At 42.9% G+C, this 16,666-nt stretch overlaps 1 protein-coding gene across 2 annotated transcripts in view; it reads right to left on the reverse strand.

The window, feature by feature from the left end:
• ANO6 (anoctamin 6) overlaps nt 1-9,188 on the reverse strand; it is a 218,840-nt gene extending 209,652 nt beyond the window's left edge. The window contains exon 1 of one of the 2 annotated variants that reach the window (XM_081249034.1): nt 8,684-9,188. In XM_081249034.1, coding sequence (XP_081105160.1) covers nt 8,684-8,756 — 73 coding nt within the window. In that variant the 5' untranslated portion in view covers nt 8,757-9,188. The remainder of the gene's footprint in view (nt 1-8,683) is intronic. The other variant, XM_081249035.1, reaches the window with a different exon arrangement.
• Between the last annotated feature and the right edge of the window lie 7,478 nt (nt 9,189-16,666).

Here is a 16,666-nt window from a genome sequence, read left to right on the forward strand (position 1 = left end):
CCCATGACTGCTTTTAAATAAAAAAATTCATTATGATGGTGATATTGTAACTGCCACTCAGGTAGTGTGAGTGAAAAGGCCCCACAGCCCCCATTGTACATGCCTCCTTGCATCCTCCTAGCAACCCCACAGGGCTGAAAAGACAGGCAGAGAAGCCAAGAAACTTGCCCCAGGTGATAGATTCTAGGTGCCAAAGCCAACCGCTAATTGAGGTCTTCTGATTGCAGGCCTGTCTCCTTCCCTCCTCACGGTTCTCCATCAGCACAGCCTTCACAGGCTCTTTCTTCCTTTTTTTTTTTTTTTTTTAATGTCCTCTTTAGGGATTAACTTTCCCCAAAGAAACCAAGAAGCTCAGTCTTTAAAATCTACTTTCCCTAAGTAGCATCTAAGATCAGTGAGCTTACACTGTTTCTTCACTATTTGTATTACTTAGAAACAAAGGTGGGTTTTATTTGTTGGTTTTTCTTTTGTTTGTTTAGAAAAAAGTATCTTATGTTTTACACAGATTGAGCATTCAGGAATTGTTTAATAAGTAACAGTAGAAGGAAATAAAATGATACAACAAATGAATGCTTGTTTAAAATCATAATATAAATTATAATAAAACACTGAAAATAATGTTAAGGGTCTGAGTTTTATAGGTGGGGAGGGTGTATTATTTTTGTTTAAAATTTAGTGGGGAATAATTTTTCTTAAAAACTTGGCAGAAATCAGAAAAAAAAATTTTAAATGCTTAAGTCTGTGTCTATGGGATGCCACAAGAAAAATCTAACCATCATCCTGTCTGTGCAAAGCCAAAGACTATTTTTCAAACGTCTAGATAGAATGTCTGAAGAATCATAAAAAAATCAATTATGTAAACAAACACAATCTTAGTTTATATAAAACAAGCTTTATAAACAAGCCTGTAATTTGCATAATTGTACTTTGTGAAAGAACATCTATTTACATGACTTTGACCTTTGGCTAAAGTTCTGCCAAAGTTAAAATAAAAATTATAGAAAAGAGAATTTTAATGACTAATATCCTTTCTTCCCCCAATTTCAAGTATTTGTATTTTTAAATAATGTAGGAAATAGTAGAGTTTCAATGTCTTAGATTGAAAGCATTAAATATAAAAGCAACATCTGGACTTCACAAAAGAATATATTTTCTTTCATTTGTATTTTTGGCTGCTGAATAACTTACTGCAGCAAGTTCTTTCAATTAGTATTCAGACATGTAGCCAGGGCAGTAATAATACCACGGCAGAGAAAGTTGCCTATTAACCCTTCAACTTGTCTTCTGTGCAAACGTTCTATCTGATTTGGGGCTGAATAGTATTTGGATTGCTCTTTGGTACATGTCCAAAATATTCTATTGTTGACATTTTCATCTAGTATTCTTTAAACTGGCTGCTCCTTGGGATGGCTGCTAAATAATCTTAGCTGCCTTTAAAAAAGCAAGACAAAACTAAAGGAAAAGCAATAATGGCATAAGACAATCACTTGACTGTATTAAATTCTCACCTCTACATTTACATATGAGTTACCAATCAGTCAAGAAGTACGTTTCCTTGGTTGAAGGTGATTGGAAATGATGTTTTTCTGTTCTAAAAATCATGATTTTTGCACAGACCCAGCCCTGAATGATTTGTATCAAAATGCATGAGGGAAGGGATGTGGGAACAGATGTATATGTATGACTGATTCACTTTGTTATAAAGCAGAAACTAATTAAAAAAAAAAATAAATAAACTTTAAAAAAAAAAAAAAAAGCAGATCAAGCAGCTTAAATCTTATAGCAAACAAAGCTTCCCGTTACAATCTAAAAAACAATCCCTTAACAAATGTTTGGGAATATGTGAAAAGCGTTACTATACATAGGCTGTAGCATACAAAGGGAAATAAGATAGCACTTCTCCCTCTAAGACTACATGTTTTGTTAAGATTTACTGAATTGACTGGAATACAAAACACAAACTGATATGTATGATAACATAAGAAAACCTAAAGTATTAGCTAGAGTGGAAACTTCTATAAAATACAATGATTTTAATCTAACTTGCTACAAATAACGCTTTGAGAGTTCAAGACCATCCTTTAACTTAAAGCCTGACTGTGGAATTCTTAACAGTATAATATAATCTTCCCCCAAGAATGTCAGAATTTAAATAATATCTCTGGGGGGAATCTTCACAGGAGCTTTCAGTCTAAATTTCTTGGTTTCTAAGAGGAAAAAAACCAAATATACAGCAATCAACATACGTGACTGTTACAAACCCTTGAGAAAAAAAAAGGGGTCGGGGGGCGTGTGTGTAGAACTCTTTTCCTCTTTTAGAGCTCTGTTTGTGTCAGATCCAAAGAACAATGAGACTTGTAAGACGAGACTGGGGAACCTTTTGGAAAGCAATTATTTGACTTGAGAGTTAGAACATGGAAGATAAATTGTGACTGTGGACTTGAAACTGAAAATAACAACAGGTTTATGCAACAGGGTAAGACTGACTATGTTCAAAGAGAATGACTTTAAGAATACTTTGCTTTGTTTTGCTTTTTAGCTGTCATACCCTGGTAAAGAATACATACATATACATACACACACACACACACACACACCATATACCTATGAGCCACTTGTCATAGCAAATAAGGCAAGGGCAGCATCAAGGGTGATTTGTTGAGAAATCAGGGAACATTTAGGAATGCTCAGGACACTCTACTGTTCTAGCTCCTTCCCTCACCTATCTGGTTATTCCTCCAGGGCTGGCATAAGCACCACCTCTGTAGAGCCATCCTGGATTCCCCTAAGCAAGGTTACGTTTTATCCTTGGTACCACCACTGACCCTGGTACACATCTTGAGTACAGCACAGCATTAATCACAGATGACTGCAATTATCTATTCATATATCTGCCTCCTTCCTAGATAGTGAGGTACCAGAGGTCAGGGACCACAGAACCTAGAAGAGTTCCTGGAAGAGTATGTACAATCAATGTTTTTATAGCAGATGACTGTGGGCATCTCCAGGTGCCAAAGAAGAGAACTCCATGAGGGCCATAAAAACCACTAAGCATTATGGTTATTATTCATTTAATTAATTAATTAAATTTACTTAATTAATTGATTGATTAATGTGTTTAATTATTCAAAATAATTCATTTATTCTTTCTTTCAACAATGATTTGCTTGGCTTCCACGGAATATCAAGCACCATTCCAAACACTAGGGACATAGCTTAGAACAGAAAGTACACAAAACAGCTGCCTTTGAGAAGCTTTCATTTTAGAGGGTGAGGAAGTGAGAATTTCTTAAATTATAGTAATGGAATGTCTACAACATTTGGGATATTTCGCAGGACCTAGTCTCAGTCCCCAAGAAATTTACATTCTAGTTGGGGGGATTAATTAATGCAAAGATAATGAATAGCAAAAATACAAGGTGAATGCTAACTGCGTGGAACAGAAAAATAAGGGGTGTGAGCATTCATTGGTGGGTGCTTTGGGCTAGAGGGAACAACAATAGCTTCCTGGGATTGTGACGGGTTTAGAAGGGGAGAGAGCTGCTGAGAAAGAGATGGAGAGTCTAGTATTACTGGGAAGGGGAATGGTCTGAGCTAAAGCGGAGAAGAATGTAAGGCTTGTTAGAACAATACAAAATTCTCCCTTGCTGCACATCTGTTCTCCTCCACCTGCTACTGCTCTCAAGTCCAAGAGTCATCTCAGGCTCCTCTCTGCTTGCTGGACACATTCGGTCTCCAAGACCTTAGAGATGCTGCCTCTTTCAAAAGCTCTCAGACCCACTCCTCTCTATTCTCATGGCCACTGCAGGCCATTTCTGAACCTGACTACCAGAAAGGCTTACTTCAAGCATCTCCCCTCTCCAACCCATTTCCCAATGCACTGCCAGGGAGACCTTTCCAAAAGCAAATTTGATTCTATCACTCCTCTCCTTATAACCTTTCTGGAGCTCCAAATCACCTACAGGGTAAAATCCCAAACCTTTAAAACGTTTGGAGGATTCTTCACGGTGCCATGCCCCACTGCCGTCCCAGACTCGTGACCGCTCCCTTCCACCACAGGCAATACTTGAAACTCCAGACTCTCCTCCTGCCCTTTATGCCTGCCTGCTTCTTCAGCACCTGGCCCAACAATCTCTTCTGTGCAGCGGTCTCCCATCCTCCTCCACGGCTGTGTATGTACCTAAATAATAGCACTCACTGCAAATGGCTGTTTCCATGGAACCCACCTCTCCACAGCCAAAGCATGTATCTTACTCAATTTTTGCCTCCCAACACCCTAATCCTACAACTAGCACAGGCCTGCTCAATTAATGGTGACAAAGCAAAACTGACGCTAGGATCAGATTTGCAAGTGATTAAACATACAGTTTGTAGTGAGGGGATAGAGATAGTGCAGGAAGATAAGTCTATATAAGAATGTGACAGTGAAAAGGGAGGCAACAAAGACACTTGGGAGGGAGAGCTGGATCATTATCCCTTAGAGATAATGGGCCTCTTCCCACCCATCCCCCACCCCAAGGACAGGACCATTAGCTGTGGGGATCATAGAGTAAACTCTACCATAAACAGACGGGGAATCCAAAGTGGTCAAAAAATGCCACCGGCCATTTCAGTAAATGAAGATGTTGCTGCCATAAACCCATCAACCGCTGCAGCTACCCCATGATGCCCCCTGAAGGGAATTCGCGATGGAGAAAAACAGGATACTGGCCCTAGATAGTTAAGATGAATATTAAAGGAATGATTTCAATAAGCCCAGACTCTTGCATTTTCCCATACATAGAAAAGCACTAAAATCTTTAACTTGAGATGTCTGGTTTTTTGATTAGCAGTAATCTTCTGATGTTCAACTACGTGTTTTTGGTTTTTGTTTGTTTGTTTTCCCCCAGCAAAAAACTCCTATATATCCTGGCCTCTCCCTTACCTCTTTGAGACAGTTCCTCAAAGCTACCTGAGAGGCTGTTATCCCAGGCTATCGGCCTCAGTAGGGTCCCCAAACTAAACATAATCCTCAACTCTTAGGTTGTACTTTTTTTTTTTCAGTTGACACAACCAACCATCTAAACAAAAAACCTTTTGCCTGAACTATCGGAAGTGTTCCTGATAAGTCCCTTCTTTTTTGAGAACACTTTTCTTCCCTCAGTGAAGTTTGAACAACGGAAATGCAAGAAACAAAACAGCATACTAAATATCTACATTCTGGCTATAAAAATTATTTCTACGTCAAGAAGAGATATTAAATTCAATTTACTGATTAATGGGGTGGCGGGGTGTGTGTGTGGGGGGAGGTGTTTCTGGAAGCAAGGCAGCTGAAGACACTCTTCTGCACACCAGGCACACAGAACCTGCCTCAACATGTGATCTCCACCAGCACCAGTGCAATAAAGGCCATGAGCCAAATACTTCCTGCCATCACTGCCTCAAGATAACACCTGTGGTTGGTTGCTGGAGCTGATTTAGAAAATAAGTGGCCTTTTGCGCAAATGCTTTCATGCTAATAGGCTGCCTCTTTCACAAACCTTTGGGCACAATTTCTAGTGGTCATGAGTAAAGCAAATATGGAAAGGACACCATAGTGAGATTTACCATCTTTGATTCTCTAGATTAGTTAATGCCAAACAAGGAAGCAATCCTCACACTTAAAGCACTAAACGTGCTTCAAAAGTAAGCAGAAACCCACAGGTTTAAAAAAAACAAACAAAAAGCAGCCCAAATCCCAGCCTACTAGAGAGCACACTTCCATTTATATATGTAAAATATTTCTATGATGTAACCAGGGACCACATCTAGCTTAAATAGTTTTTCTTTTTGCCTCTTGCAAATTAATTGATCATAAATGTCTTACCCAAGAACTTATGTCAAAATAACTCTCCTGCTCTGAATTATAAAGTTAATAACTATAGAGATATTTCATAGAAATCTTCAGTACCTGAGTGGGTTTTAAATTATTATACAACTATTAGTTGTGCCAATCAAGTACTAGTTGTATTATTATACAACTATTAGTTGTAACAATCAAGAACACAGCCCTGCATTACAAAACTAGAGGCAGAGGTTAAAATTATAATCTTCATTTCACCAGAGTCTCCCCTTCCATAGTTTTATAATTCTTTGATAAAAGTCTGTATACCATCAGCCTACTTCTGGTAGGCTTATTATTTTTCAATGACATAAACTTTCCATTGGCATGGTAAACATCTCTTGATATAAATCACTGCAACCCACATTAAATTTGTATAACAACCCCAAATTGCTGAGAACTGATGATATTTGTTGACATAAAGTATGCTGACTTGACCCCTATAAACACTAAAGTATTAACTTCAGTAGACTATGGAGGGTGGGATGCAAAAAGAGTAGAGATATTTAACTTTTTCTTAAATATATCTACACTGTTTGAATTGATACAACTATCAGGTCAATACAAACTAGCCCAAGTTAGTTTTCTTTCTAAATTGAGATCTACTGATGGCAGGTTGGAACAAAGCTCAGAGTCTCTTGCTTACTTCAACTTCCATTTGGGGTTTTACCCTTATTTATTTACAACTGTCAGTGTAAACAGTGACACCTCACCATAACAGATGAGTGTTTTCCTATAAAACAGACTGTGCTAATTTTATTATAACTTTTTAAAGTTTGTTCCTATGATTTATACTGTATGCAATCATGATTTACTACCACAGCCTGCTAAATAGTAGCATTATATATTATCTGACTGCTGGAGTGACCCGCTGAAAAGGGCATCAGTATGCACAGGTCTTGCAAGTCAGAAAACCTGGGTTTGAATCTTAATAAGCTGTGTGAGAAGCTAGGCAGATGAACCTGTGAGCTTCAGTTTTCTCTCCTATAAAAAAGAATACTACTATTTGCTCCCTCCATAAGAATGGACACCTAATAAACTGTTCTCAAGTGAATGAAAGGTAATGCTAAACCATGGAGTATAATCCCTTCTATTAAATTTGTTTTTGGATTTAAATGAGCAGTGCCTACAATAGCCAAGATATGGAAAGACGTTAATTGTCTGTCTACAGATGAATGGACAGAGGTGATGTGTCATATATATATATATATATATATATATATATATATATATATATATATAATATATGTATGTAATGGAATATTATTCAGCCATGAGAAAGAAGGAAATCCTGTCATTTGCAACAACACAAATGGAACTTGAGGGCATTATGTTAAGTGAAATAAGGCAGAGAAAGACAAATACTGTATAATATCACTTATATGTGAAATATAAAAAAGGTGAACTCACAGAAACAGTAGAACTGGGGGGGGAGGTGAGGAGATACTAGTCAAAGGGTACACTTCCAGTTAGAAGATGAATAAGTTCCAGGGATCTATTTACAACATAGTGATTAGAGTTCATAATACTGTAGCTTATACTTTGAGAGATCTTAAATGTTCTCGCCACAAAAAAACAAATGGTGATTAAGTGACGTTGCGGAGGTGTTGGCTAACTCTATGGTGGTAATCATTTTGCAACTTATAAATGTATCAAATCAAGACGTTGTACACCTTAAACTTACACATTGTTATATATCAATTATATCTCAATAGAGCTGGAAAAACCTGAAAAATACATAAATGAGCAGAACCTAAAACGTGAACGAAAGACCGCATCTATCTCCTAAAATTACTTCTAAAGTTATTAGAGAAGAATGTATTAGAGAAGCATATATTAGAGAAAAGTATTAGCACATGAGCAGGAACTGTTAAGTTTTTTAAACTGATTTGGCGTCCAGGAAACTGAGTCGGAGTCTGCCTGCTAATTTAACTGCCCGTCTTCCGGACGGACCCAATATGCCATCATTCCCTGGCAGTGTTCTCTTTAGGGACCAGATTTTCTCCCCACTGCTCCAATTGCTTTCGCCTTCCTCACCTCCTCCCACTCCGTTTGTTTAACTCTTAAACAGCTCTCCGTCTGTCCACTCTTTCTAAGCACTTTTAACCAGAAATGGGGCACCAGGGCCCTCTGGAAGGGTAGGAAATGCCTTGCGGTCCACCCAGCCTAAGGGTTTCCTCCTCCCATCCGTTCCCCCGCGGGCGCTGCGGAAGGAAAAAGGACCCCGGCCCGCGCCCGGCGGCCACAAATCAGTTCCCGGGCCGCCCCACCCAGGCCCAACCCTCCGTCCCAGAGCCATGCGTCTGCTTTCACCTTAAGGAGGATTCAGGCGGGGGTCACACCCCTGCTCTCCCAACCCCGGCCCGCTCCCCGAACCCCGCCCACGGGCTCGCCGCCCACGCCTGTTCGAGCCGGAGAAAATGACCCAAAAGTTGTTGTTCTGAGTCAAGACTTCCGCGCTCGGGGACGTCCCCGTATCTACCGTGACTATTCAGTAGCCGCGTCCCTCGCCCGTCCGGAAACTGACCTGAGGACCGGCGCGTACCCCGCGCCTCCCCGGCTTTCCCTAGGGCCGCCCGCTCGCCCGCCGGTCAGCGGCGCGAGGCAGCCGCACTGCGGCCCGCGGCAGGCGGCGCGGGCTTCCCCCCCACCCCCACGGTCCCCCGCACCCGAGCTCCTCCGAGCGGCCGAGGGTCCCCGCCAACTTCCATTCCCGAGGGCGCGGCGCCCACGCGCAGTCCCCGACTTCTCCCGCTTTGGCTCGGGCTTTCGGGAGCGGACGCGGGGCCCCGCGTCGGCCCACCCCCGGAACCCGCGGCTCACCGATATCCCCATCGTCGTCGTCGTCCTCCTCCAGCTCCATTTCTAGCAGAACGTTCCTGGTCATCATTTGCATGGCTACCCCCGGAGGCGGCTCGGAACTTGGCGCGAAGTTGGGGGCTTTCGGGGTCCGGAACGACGGCGCTCGGGCGGGGCCGGCGCCCGGACGGGGACGGCGCCCGGACGGGGACGGCGGGGCGCGTCTCGCTCCTGGCTCAGGGGCCGCTGTGCTCAGCCCGCGCTCGGGGAAGCCGAGCCCAAGCGGCTGCCGACCCGAGCCCTGCGCCCAAGGCAGCCTCTGGCCACCGGAGCCGGGCCCGGCCACTGAGCATGCCCAGTGAGCGCCGAGACTCGCTGAGGAATGATTGAACTTCCCCCGGTTTACGAGGCTCTCAGAAGGAAGTCGGGAGTAGAGAGGGAGTAGCCGGCGCCCGCGTTGTGCACGCGACTGAACGCGCCGAAGGGGGAGGCGAGAGCACGCGAGGGTGGGAGTGGACAGGGTTCCCCCGAACGTCGCCTCCAAACGAGGCAGCTTTCTGTTCCAAGGTCATATATGGGCACGCCCGGGGCCTCGCTCTCTTTGACATCTGTTACGAGAGGCGGGGGAAAGGCTGCTGGAGCTCCCAGGCAGGACCCTGAAGGAGAGCGCGTTTGCATGGTGTTTAAAGACGAAGTGGGGGCCCATGGAGGATGTTAAAGTATCAATTACTCTGACTCCAAGTGGGGGAACGTGTATTCTGTAGGGGAATGGGGAGGGGACAATTACAGAGGAGGTCAAACTCGTAGATGAGAAACAACAGAAAAAAGACCAAGAGAGCGAGATCTAAAGAAACACGTTCACAAAAGGCAGGAGGATTTCCGCCTCAAGTGAGGTTAGGAGGCTGGAGAAGCGCCACCTACCCCCGCCCGCAGGAGCGCGCACAGGGAGTGGTCGGAAGATGATCACCGAGCGTGCAGCGTATGGGGACCTTGAAAACTTCATCCTCGGTGTCACAAAGGCAAAAGAAGTGAAGACCTCCACTATGGGTTAGGTGTAAACTCTTATAAAGCACTGTGAAAAAAACATCAGAACCAGAGGAAACAAAGTACTGAAATAAAGTTGAGGCAGAGAGTATAAGAACGCAATGCTGGAGGCCAGAGGGAACAGTAAGACAAATACAAAGGGAGTTCTGCTTTTAAGATACATGGGGTAGTTTGAACTGCGGCTTCCTGGGATTGTGCATCCGCAGAACTTTTTTCAAAGAAGCTGGTGAATTCAGATGGGTCCATTTTGACTTCTCAAAAGGGCTAGAAGGTGTATTTGTAATCCTTGTTATATTCATTGTTCCCCTAACACTTACTGAAACTTTTTATATTTTTTCCACTTAATCCAGAATTGTTATGATAATTAGAATATTCAGATAACACTAAATCTACTGTGCATTTTATTCTATATGCTTACTTCTGATGTTTTCATATAAAAGAAATAAAACATTGAGATCAACTGTAAGTGGGAGTGGGAAAACAACTATGAATATGCATGATAAGACGTGAGGAAATTACTTTTAAGAAAATATTCTTGAAACATTATACTTACTTCTTAAGGAAACTTTTGGGAAAAAATTATTTCTAACATAAAGAGAAACCAATACAGTACTCTGAAGATAGGAGGGTAGGAAAAAAGGATGGGAGGATGAAGAAGAAAAAAAAATGAGAAGGAGAAAAAAGATTGTTTTCTTTCAGTGTACTCTTTCCCCAATGCTTATGGGACCTACTAAAATAGAAATTCCAGAGGTATTTTGGTTACATGATTAATATTCACAATTTTCATTTAACAAATGCATATGGTACTTTTTATGTGCTAGGCACAGTTCTAAATGTTTTACATTCAGTCATTTAATCCTCATAATGACCCTACGAGTTGTTACCACTCTTTCAGGTGCAGAGCAATTAAATAACTTGTCCAAAATCATACAGGGAGTAAGTGACTGAGCTGGGATTCAAACCCAAGCAGCTTATTCCAGAATTTGTGTTCTTAGCCACTTTATAAACCACTTCCAGAGATATTTCTCAATCCATTTTTTAAAAATCACTTTTTTTCTCCCCACCAATTCTAAGCTCTAAAATTCTTACCAACTCCCTGCCACAGTTCTTTCATCAAATAGTCTGGTTCTTAGGGCCTAAGCCTTTGCTCAAGGTTAATTAGTAGTTAGAAAACTCTTGTGATTGATTTTGCAACAGGTCTCAATGCTCATTTGAAATTCTTCACAGATTTTAGAGTTTACATTTTTCTTGCTTGATAAATGTTGCAGAGAAACATTGCTGGCCTTATATGTAAAGTGACTGTTGCTAGAAGGGAAATGAATTATTTACTTTGGTTAGCTGTAAGTCTATTATTAGTAAATTCCATTCTTTCATTTAATCTATTTTATTTCCTGCAGCTTCTTTCATGCATTATTTTTTTTTCAACTGAGTAACATATGCTTCAAAAATAATTGAGGTGGGCTTCCCTGGTGGCACAGTGGTTGAGAGTCTGCCTGCCGATGCAGGGGACACGGGTTCGTGCCCCGATCCAGGAAGATCCCGTGAGCCATGGCCACGGAGCCTGTGCGTCCGGAACCTGTGCTCCACAGCGGGAGAGGCCACAACAGTGAGAGGCCGGCGAACCGAAAAAAATAAGAATAATAATAATAATAATTGAGGTAATAGGCCTAGGTAAGAACCAACCCTTGCCTCTGAAAAATTATCAACTATATCATGAATAGTTTATGAAACAAAATGTGCCTAACAATCTATGGCCAGGTGATAGCTTGCAAGGCTTTACCAAGTCAGGGGTCAGAGACAAAGTATCTTCTCCTTCATTGGTCTTCTGATTAATTGCAACCCTTGTCTGGCCACAGGATGGCCCATCTTTATCTGCCCATCTCTTAAATGTTGGTGCTTCTCTGGCTTCCGTCCTCAGGCCTCTTTCCTTCTTTTCTTTCTTTTTTTTTTTTTTAGAGGAAGTCTTTTTTTTTTTTTAATTTATTTTTGGCTGTGTTGGGTCTTCGTTGCTGTGCGCAGGCTTTCTCTAGTTGCGGCGAGCGGGGGCTACTGTGCGTTGTGGTGCACAGGCTTCTCCTTGCAGTGGCTCTCTTGTTGCGGAGCACAGGCTGTAGGTGCCCGGGCTTCAGTAGTTGTGGCACACGGGCTTAGTTGCTCTGCAGAATGTGGGATCTTCCCGGCCCAGGGATCGAACCCATGTTCCCCTGAACTGGCAGGCGGATTCTTAATGACTGCGCCAACAGGGAAGTCCCCATAGGCCTCTTTTCTTCTCATCTTTCCCTACTTAACTCATTCATTCTTATAACTTTATTATCTTTTCCAAGCAGGGCTAGTTTCATGGGCATACTAACAGTTCATTCACACAGGGCCCTGCACTCAGAAGGGCTTAATGCTTGAGGTCTCAATGCTCTGTGGTTGCCAGATTGAAATTCTTAATAACATTACCTTTGGGTTTTTGTTTTGTAAGTGAAGTCTAATGAGAGAGTGGAGCATGTCTCCCACCACCTCTCTGCCTCCCTGGGATAAGTTCAGCTGCCAGCTCTGCCCATTTTGTGGCATCTCAGCCCCACCCACTCTCCTCCTCACCCCACCCAGGTCGAGGACCACAGGACCAGGAGGGCCTGGGCACAGGCACCAGGAAAGTCAGGGTCATGTGTGTGCACCCAGGGTGTCTTAGGGCAGGGCATGGCGGCAGCTGTCCTGGACTGTCAGTGCCACAGTCCACCTAGTGGGCGACTTGGTAGGGATGAGCCTCTTACCCATTCCCTGTGCAAGTGCATCCTAGCATGGAAATTGCAATCTCTTGGAGGTGTCCCTCGATGTGGTTTGGAGAATAGAGGCTGTGGGAAGGGGAGATACCTGGCTCAACTTCCCCACCCTCATCCACAGCATTTAGTCCTCCAAATTGTTGGGAGGAGGACAAAGCAGTTGATGGACCTCAAAGGCTATTTGAAGAAGGGACCCTGCATTGCATTTTACACTGGGCCCTGCAAATTGTAGAGTTGGCCCTGATTCCAAGGTCTTTATTTGCAGCCCAAATTTCTCTTCAGTGTTGCAAATGGTATATCTGCCTGCATGCTTGAACATCTTCACTTGTATATTTAAGACATTTCAGATTCAGCAGGTTTAAAATTAAATTTATAATCTCTGCCCCAAACCTGTTTCCCTAAACCAGGAATGACACCACTAATTACACAGGCCAATAATTTGAGCATCATTTTGTCTCCTTCTTCTCTCTCTTTTCCCTCCTATCCAGTCAGTTGCTAAATCCTGTGGCATCTACCTTCTGGATGTCTCAAACACAACCTGTGTTTGTTACCCATTGTTACATTGTTGCATAACTACATAGCATGATGTTTTAGCACAGACTTGAAGGAAGTAAGAGATTAAGACATGAAACTATCTGAGGGAATGGAGTTTTAGGCAGAAGGAAAAGCAAGTGTAAAAGTTCCAAGGAGAACCAGCAAAGAGGTCATGGCAACAGTGGCATAAAAGATTAACCCTCCCCCCCGAAAAAAGATTAACCCCAAATGTAGTGGCTTAGAGCAACAATAAACATATTATCTCACTCAGTTTCTGTGAGTCAGGAATTTGGAGCAGCAGAGTCAAGGGATTCTGGGCTGCATTCTCTCAAAGTTCTACGCAAGATGCTGGCCAGCGCTGCAGTCACCTAAAAGCTTGACTAGATCTTCTCCTAAGATAGCCCCACTCAAGATAGTTCACTCTCAAGTGGTGCTGCTTGTTAGCAGATCCCTTGGTTCCTTCCTATGCAGGCCTGTCTGCAGGCTTCTTGAGCATCCTCATAACACGACATTTGTCTTCCCGCAGGTGAGCAATTCAAGAGAGTGGGCAAGGTGGAAGCTACGACATCTTTTATGACCTTGGAAATCACATAATTTCAATTGTCAATCACACAACTGTCAATTCTGCTGTTGGTTACCCAGGTCAGTCAGCTCTACTCACTGAGGGAGGGGCTTATACAGAGCATGAAGACCATAGGCAGGGATCTTGGGGAGCCATCTTGGAGGCTGGCTGCCACCCATCTCACCGTCACTGTTCTGATACATACCACCACCATTCTTCCTTCTTAGTTCCTGAGAACTACCTATATGCTGGCCACTTTCCTGGGTGTTGTGGGTTCAATAGTAAAAACAAAGACAGACAACATCCCTGCCTTCATGACCTTCCATTCCAGTGGATAAAGACAAGTAAGACAAATGTTCTTATTTATTTGTGAATTCCAGTGGATAGAGACAAACAAAAAAGTACATTTGTCTTTTTTGTCTTGGCAAGAGCAATAGAGAATGATGCGGATTTACATGGAGTGGTTAGGGAAAGCCTCTGATAAAGTGACATTTTAGCAGAGATTTGAAGAAAGTGAGGGAATAGACATGTAAGTACCTGCGAGAACAGAGTTTTAAGGAGAGTTAAGTTTCAGGTGCAAAAGCCTTGAGGACAAGCATGCTTAGTGTCTTCAGAAAAAGCAGAGAGGCCGTGTGACTGTAGCATTAGTGATGCAGGAGGAGAGTGATAGGAGGTCAGGGTTGGTGAGGGAGGGGGAGTGCTGCAAATCACTTTTGCCATCAGAAGGTCTTGGGCTTTACTCTGGATAATTGTGGGAAAACTTTGGAAAGTTTTGAATAAGTGGATGGAGTAATTGAACTGATATTTAAAAGGATTTTTCTGACCGCTTTATGGGAAATAGACTAGATTATGCAAAAGGAAGTGTAAAAGAAGGGAGACAGTTAAGAGATGAGTTCTTTTTTGTGTGTGTGTGTGGTACACGGGCCTCTCACTGTTGTGGCCTCTCCCGTTGCGGAGCACAGGCTCTGGACGCGCAGGCTCAGCGGCCATGGCTCACGGGCCCAGCCGCTCCACGGCATGTGGGATCTTCCCGGACCGGGGCACGAACCCGTGTCCCCTGCATCGGCAGGCGGACTCTCAACCACTGCGCCACCAGGGAAGCCCAAGAGACAAATTCTTTAATTTCGACAAGGGGTGATGGTCTTGAACCAGAGTGGTAGTAGTAGATGTGGATTATAGATATGTTTTGAGGTAGGTCTGAAAAGAGTTTCTGATATAGTCGGTATGGATATGAGGGAAAAAAGAGAGAGTCAAGAATGACTCTAAGAGTTTGACCTGAGTAACTAGGAGAATGGAGTTGCTATTTTTGAGATGTAGAAGACTACAGGGCAGTAAGAGGTAAGGGACTTTGATTTTGTACCCATTAATTTGAATTCAATATTAGACATCCATGGGTGTCTGGAGTTTGGAGGAGAAAATGGGTCATGGGTAGTTATGGGTCATGAATCTGGAGTTTGGAGGAGAAATCTACACTGGAGATATAAATTTAGGACTGGATAAGACTGCTTGGAAAGTTAATCTATATGAAGAGATTAAGTCCAAGGACTCAGCTCTAGCACTCTCCACTCCAACACTTGCATTGGGAAAATGAAGAAAAACCAGCAAAGGAGACAGATGAAAGGAGTGTCCAGTGGGGAAATGAAGGACAGAAAAGGGTGAGGTTTAGTTAAACTTTTTTCAAAAAAAAGGAAAAAGAGAAAATGATCTCCTGTGTCAAATGAATCTGATAAGACAACTTTGTAAAGACTTCCAATTTTCCTATAGCTGGAATAGATTTCTTTGGGTGTGAAGAGAACTGGTCATTGGATTTAGCAATGGGTGGTCAACAGTGACCTCAGTTTCAGAGGAGTGGTAGGGGACAAAACTCTGGAATGGGTTCTCCAATACGTTTCTTCCAACACCACCAACCAATTCTCCAATTCGCAGTGGACACTTGACTGTGTGTCCTATAATTAACTCAATTCTGATGCTATCTACCTGGAGATAGCAACTGATCCCACAGGTTAAGCGCTCAGTCCCACAAAATTGCACCCCTTGCCCTACTTCAGATGCCAATCACAGGTCTAGGTTGTCACCTGTGCTTTTGACCAACGGGCTATGGATTGGAGGTTCCCACAACCCTCAGTTTGGGTTTGATTAATTTGTTAGAGCTGCCATAGAACCCAGAGAAACATTTACTTACATTTACTGGTTTATTAAAAGGATTTTATAGAGGATACAGATGAACAACCAGATGAAGATGTACACAGGGCGAGATCCAGAAGCATCGCAAGCACAGGTGCTTTTGTCCCCATGGAACCAGGGTGCACCATCCCCCCAGCCTGTGCATCTGTTCATCACCCCAGAAGCTCATCAAATCTTGTTTTCAAGAGTTTTTATAGAGCTTAATCTGCTGCACCCCCCTTCGCTTTCTCAGAGGTCGGTGGGTGGGGCTGAAAGTTCTAACTCTAATCACGTGGGTGACCAGCCCCATCCTAAGGCTACCTAGGGCCACCACCCTAAGTCACCTCATTAGCATAAGCTCAAAAGGGGTCGAAGGACAAAAGACACTCTTATCACTCTGAAAATTCCAAGAGTTTGTAGTTTGTGCCAGGAACAGGGGACAAAGACCAAGCGTATATCTTAACATACCACAAGTTCACAGGGGAAGGAGGGAAGAGGAAGTGATACAATGATTACAGACAACTTTTTTGAAGAGACTTGAAACTCTTTGAGACACCTGAACTCTAGACTTCTATATCCACCTCCACTTGGATTCTAACGGGCAGCTAAAATTTCATATCCAATGTCAAACCCCTGATCTTCCTCCAAACTCTGGTCTACCCATAATCTTCTCCATCTCAGATAATCAAAACGCTATTCCTCTGAATGCTTAGGCCCCAAAGCCGGGAGTCATCTTTGATTTCTCTCCTTCTTGTACACCCCATATCCTGCCAGCAGATCTTTTTAAGTCTATTAAAAAATATTCCTAGAATTGGACCACTACACACCACCTTCACCACAAACATCTCATCTGTGACATCATCCTCTCTTCCTTGGATTATTTTTCTACCTGGTTTCCCTGCTTCCGCCTTTGTCTCCCTACAGTCCATTCTCAAC

The sequence above is a fragment of the Mesoplodon bidens genome, assembly GCF_964165515.1.
Source record: "Mesoplodon bidens genome assembly, chromosome: 11".
Lineage (NCBI taxonomy): Eukaryota > Metazoa > Chordata > Mammalia > Artiodactyla > Ziphiidae > Mesoplodon > Mesoplodon bidens.